Source organism: Rattus norvegicus, chromosome 5 (assembly GCF_021556685.1).
Source record: "Rattus norvegicus strain SHRSP/BbbUtx chromosome 5, alternate assembly SHRSP_T2T, whole genome shotgun sequence".
NCBI lineage: Eukaryota > Metazoa > Chordata > Mammalia > Rodentia > Muridae > Rattus > Rattus norvegicus.
In genome coordinates, this window is record NC_141538.1 from 20,891,595 (window position 1) to 20,897,594 (window position 6,000).

General features: G+C 39.1%; 1 protein-coding gene across 1 annotated transcript in view; it reads left to right on the top strand.

The window, feature by feature from the left end:
- LOC148005649 (lipoxygenase homology domain-containing protein 1-like) overlaps window positions 1–5,763 on the top strand; it is a 103,258-nt gene extending 97,495 nt beyond the window's left edge. Inside the window, exon 6 of the mRNA XM_087551571.1 lies at window positions 2,115–5,763. Coding sequence (XP_087407697.1) covers window positions 2,115–2,172 — 58 coding nt within the window. The 3' untranslated portion in view covers window positions 2,173–5,763. The remainder of the gene's footprint in view (window positions 1–2,114) is intronic.
- The last annotated feature ends 237 nt before the right edge of the window (window positions 5,764–6,000 follow it).

Sequence of the window (6,000 nt, forward strand, 5' to 3'; positions counted from 1 at the left end):
AGAAGAATCAGCAGTGGAATAGAGTTACTAGTCTCTGGGCGTTCTGGGAAATCTTAACCGAATACTGTGGCCCATTGAAGTGGTTTTCAGCGTCTGGGTCATGAGTCCTTTCACAGAGGTCACTTGAGACCAACAGAAAACACAGATATTTACATTATGACTCATAAACAGCAGCAAAATTATAGTATGGAGTAGCAACAAGGATAATTTTATGGCTTGGGTCACCACAGCATGAAGAACTGTATTAAAGGGTCACAGACTTAGGAAGGTTGAAAAGAACTGGTCTACTGTTTCCATGATTACAGTGTAATTGAAAATTTCTTTTCTAGAGATGGATGCCTGCACCCAAGGCTGAGTTTACTCGGAAGTTATTTTGTCCACAAATTCTACTTAGAAATTGAAATTTGAAAGACTTGAGTTTTAGTGTCTTTTTACCATAATTTATCAGCCACTTAAATTCAATTTTTTTGTAATTATGAGAAAGCAATGAGAGAAAGAAATTATTCATAGTTTTATTTTGAAATTATAAAAAAAAGAAGAGGGTTGTTTCTATCATTAGACCATCTGAAATCTCTCTGCTTATCGTTTGTGCTGCTGGGAGACAATTAGAACACACACAGATGTAGACACTGAACACCTAACTCAGGAGTGGGCTTTATCAGGAAGCCAGAAAGCAACACAGTTTCATTTTGAAGTGGGAGAGGAAGACAGAAGGAAACCTAGGCAGAGAAAGGAGTCCATCACCCTGGGATCTAGTTTGCCTTTCATGAAAACTAGAGTCATAAAATGTCAACACAGCTAATAGAGCCAAAACTACTTTGAGAGATAATACCTGGTTTCCAGAAGCAACCTCAAATAAGAATGTTAAAAATAACACATAAACTATTGCTGAGGATCAGAGTACGGGTGACCCACAGTTTAGTGTTCTTCTCTTTTCCCCAAATCTAAACAATTTAACACATTAGTACCTTATAATTTACAGTTGGAGATTGTTTAGCATAAGAAAAGTAGCTAAATAAGCTTATATTGTTTTACTGAATTTGACAATTTCAGTTTTAAATGATGCCGAATTTAAACTTTCTTCTAAATTAGATTTTTTTTTGAGTAGTGCAAGTTAGAACCCACATTATTATACACATAGCCACTGCAAAGGCACCAAAGTGTGTGTCTCGAGAAGCTTGCAGACAGGTCAGGACTTTTCTACTGGCCCTTTCTTGTATCTCTGACTAAATGGTTTCTCATCTTACTGACTTGCTTCATTCCACCTGAAGTTCTTGTCTGTGGTACTGCCAAGGCTCTAGCTTTACCTGGTGGAGGTCCCTAAGTGGGAAGAGCTACCCTGGCTACTGGTAGCAGTGCTGATCTGGATCTTGTTTCCACGATGCTGACCTATTGACCCTCTCAGCAGACCAATTCACACTGTGTGTAACTTCCACAACCTAGACAAGGAAGGTGTAGCACAAAAAAACTATGTTTCTTACCCAAGTATTATTGGAGTCAGCATTCAGGCCAGAGAGTGTCCAACTCCAGAACAGTGTTATTCCACATCAGAACAGCTACCCCCTGAATCTACTAAAATTCAAATGGGATTGATGGGAACAGAAATTGCTATGGGCATATGGTAAATACCACATTTCAGTGAAGTAGCATAAAAAAGAATTAGTATAGTTTTATATTATAGGCTTTGAAATGATCTTTCGAATTTACAAAGAATCAAGTAGTACAAATAATTTCACTTATAAGGTTTTAAAAGACGTATGTTACTCATGCAATAGTTTCCTTGAAGAATGCTATCATTCTTCATCGGTCATAGGGCTAGCCAATGTATACCTTTACCAATCATAGGGCATTCTGAGAGAGAAGCAAAACCCACTACAAAGAATATCCCAAATGAAAACTACTTACTGACTTTAAGATGTACCAGAATATTTGCATTAAATTCAGAGGATTTCTTAAAATGAGAATTTAACTGTAAGTCAAGCCAATTTTGAGATGAGTATAGGATAACTTGATGAAGTTAACTAAAAATAACTTAATGCGACTTAAGAGTCTTACATGGGTGGTTAAAACTGCTGAGCAAAATTCTCTCTTATTATCTTCTCTTCCATCCATAGATGGCTAGACGAATACCAAGAAGATGGCAGAACTGAACGAGAACTTCTCAGGAAGTAGTCATCAGACCTGGGTAGGAAGAGGACCCACTACCTCCGGAAAGGGCTTATTTGGGCCACGGACTTTCTTCCAAGCACTGTCTTATCTGTTTGTGATCCTGTGTTTTCTCTTTCCTCATACTGGAACAGATGCCTTAGAAGAGTCTGTTCAGACTAGACACAGTCACTATTTCTTGAGAGCTCTGAAGTTGAGAGAATGCTTCGGGATCTCACCTTGCTGCAACTGGCAAGAACAGCCTGTGGCATACGTGTTGTCATTTCTCTCTCCCTTCCCCTCCTGTCTTTCAAAAAAAAATGAAACAACTGTTTAGCTTACAAAAATGGTCATCCTTTGAAGGACAAGAGAGCTATATCCTTTGAAGGTAACTGGAGAGATACCAGACAAATGTTCGATCAATATAAAAATCCTTGTTGCAACCTCTTAATTTCCAAGAGCTTATCGTAGTTTAGGTAACGACTTGTCTATCTTCACACTGGTGGTAATCATACTAAGAAAATATGCCAATCAGAATGGCTAAGATAAAAAACTCAAGTGATAAAACATATTGGAGAGGATGTGGAGAAAGAGGATGTGGTAGGATTACAAACTGTTGCAACCACTCTGGAAATCAATCTGATGGTTCCTCAGAAAATTGGAAATAGGTCTACCTGAAGACCCAGATATACCACTCTTGCGCATACACACAAAAAATGCTCCACCACCCCACAAGGACTCATGCTCCACTCTTCTCATAGCAGCCTTATTTGTAATAGCCAGAAGCTGGAAACATCTCAGATGTCCCTCAATCGAAGAACGGATACAAAAACTATAGATTTGCAAATTGGTATACTATTCATCTATGAAAAATGAATTTTGCAGACAAATGGATGGAACTAGAAAATATCATACAGAGTAAGGTAACTCAGACTCAATAGGACATGCATGGTATGTACTAACTGATAAGTGGATATTAGCAAAAATTTTCAGAACGCCATGATACAACTCATAGACCATATGAAGCTCAACAGTAAGAAAGGTCAAAGCATGGATACTTCAATCCTACTTCTAAGGGAGAACAAAATAATTATGGGAGGCAGAGGGACCTGGGTTGGAGAGGGGAGGGGGAGCAGAGAGGGAGGGGAGAGAGAGAAGGGAGGCTGATAAGATCAGCTATGGTGAAAGACAGGAGAGAAGCCCTGAAGGTCAGGAGAATGAATGGAAATATGTAGTAGTGTGGCATTGTGGTAAAGGAGCAGGAGCAACCTCTAGAAATTTCAAGAGACCTGGGATATGAGAGGCTCCGGGGACTCAATGGGGATTACCTTAGCCAAAATGCCCAACAGTGGGGAGATAGAACCAGAAAAGACATCCTCCAGTAGATAGACATGGAGGGATTGGGCCAATCAATCATTTTCAAAATTTGTGACCCGGAAATGTTCCTGTATTAAAAAATTACGGGACTAAAATGAAGAAGAGACTGAGGTATAGGCCTTCCAGTGACCAGTGACCGGTCCAACTTGGAATCCATCCCATGCACAGGCACAAAACCATGACACTATTTTTGATGCCATGTTATACTTGCAGACAAGAGCCTAGCATGGCTGTCCTCTGTGAGGCTCTCCAGCAGCAGCTGACTAAGACAGTTGCAGATAGTTACAGGACTGAGGACAGGATCCCTATGGAAGAGTTAGGAGAATGACTGAAGGAGCTGAAGGGGATTGTAACCCCCACAGGAAGAACAACAGTATCAACTAACTCAGACCCCTCAGAAGTCCCAGAGACTAAGACACCAACCAAAGAGTATACATGGGCTGGTCCATGGCCCTGGTATGCATATAGCAGAGGACTTCCTTGTCTGGCTTTAGTTGGAGACACTTCATTTTGTAGAAACTTGATGCCCCAGGAAAGGGTGATGCTGCATGGAGTAAAGTGGGGATGGGTGGCTGGTTTCCGGAGTACATTCTCAGAAGAAAAAATAAGGGGGAGGGGTGAAGAACTCTTGGAGAGGGAGCCAGGAGGGTACAACATTTGGAATGTAAATAAATAACATAATTTAATAATAGTAAAAAATCACAGAGAGAATAAAACAAAATACAAAGAGAAACCTGTAGGTTGGGTTAACTTGCATTTGCACTTGTTTCCATGGTAAAAAGTCTTTGGGAAGCTGATAGGTATAAACAAAAGTGATAATTGCTTAGGGAATGTAGTTGGAGGTATACATCTGGCATCCATTAGTCACCTTTTCCCATGAAGATGCAACTATCCATCAGTGGGAGGCAACAGGCGGTTTCTAATCCTTTGATTTGACATGATATAAAAACTGTCCAAAAGTGAGGAGAGGTCTTGCGATGACTTTGTCACTGTTTACACCTGTTTCAGTCTCAATTCTGCCACCACTAGGCAGAGAACACCATGATTAGCACTTTGCCACTGAGAAAACCAAGACTTATAATGAAGTGACTTGTGTAGGCTGGGGGATGAAATAAAGCAGGAGATCCATAGTCTGAACCCCAGCTTGAACCCAAAGTCTAACTCCAGCATGAACACAAAGTTCTCCCCAACCCCTATGTAGATCATATGAATTTAATGTCCTGCAACATGTAAGAGGGCCCAGAGGACAATTCTCATTCACAACTCCCATGGCTTCTGTTATACACAGGTATACCTTATATTGTCTACTTTACAGTTTTCCTTTATTAAATACTGTTTAACACAGGTTATTTGGCCATAGAGAAGAGCTCATCTGAAAGTACATTGATAATATCCAAGAAATTATTGACTTAATACATGATTGCAAGTTTTCCTAAACATTAAAGTATGCGTGTGTGTGTGCACATGTGTGTGTGTGTGTCTGTGTGTTTGTGTGTTCACGAATCCATATTCTATCATTTGTAAAAGCACGAGACTCTATGTGTAAAAAATGAGCTTTGTCTATTGACTAGGACTACTTTCTTCTGATGTGTGATACATTTTACAATTGAGAATTAAAGCACATGAAGAGCAGAGTTTCACCTCTGTCTGAAGTGTAGCCAGAAACGAGTTTTCTCCAGTTTTGTGGACTCTGTTCATTCTGCCGATCGCTCCTTTGGCTGTGGAGAAGCTTTTTAAAAACATGTTAATTTGTTAATTGGAGCTATTTCCCATGCATAGAGAATGTTCTTGCCTATCCTGGGCTGTGAAGTGTGTATTCTGTGTTTTTTTCCCATAAGTTTCAGGATTTCTAATGTTCAGTTAAAGTCTTCAATCTACTTTAAACATCTTTTTGCAGGCTGAGAAATACGGATTTGTTTTCAGTCTTTATAGGTTGATCCCAGTTTTACCAGCATCCATTTTTGAATTGGTCATCTATTTTATGTCTACATTTTTTAACACTTTTCTAAAATAAATTAAGTGGCTATGACTGTATGAGCTTATTGCTGGGTCCCCTCTTTTGTTCCATTTGTCTAAATTTCTATCTTTATGTCAATACCTGTTGTCTCTGCCACTCTTTAATCTGTAGTGCAATTTGAGGTCAGGTATTATTATACCTTCCATGGCAGCTTTGCTACTAAAGACAGCTTCTGCTATTCCTTTGTGTTCCCATGTGAAGTTTAAATTCACTTTTTAAAAGAAGTTTTTGTTGTTCTGCCTTTTTTTTTAAGTTATGGAATGACTCTCAGGGGAATTTTGATGGTGATCACATTAGATCTGTAGATTACTTTTTGTAGTATTTTCATTTTTACAATATTGATTCTGCCAAATGCAGGACTTGAATATATAAAGAACTGCCAAACCTAAGAGGAAAAAAAGGAAAGTCTGTAATCAAAATGGTCTAAGGAAAGAACAAGCAATTCTGAAAAGCAGAAACAG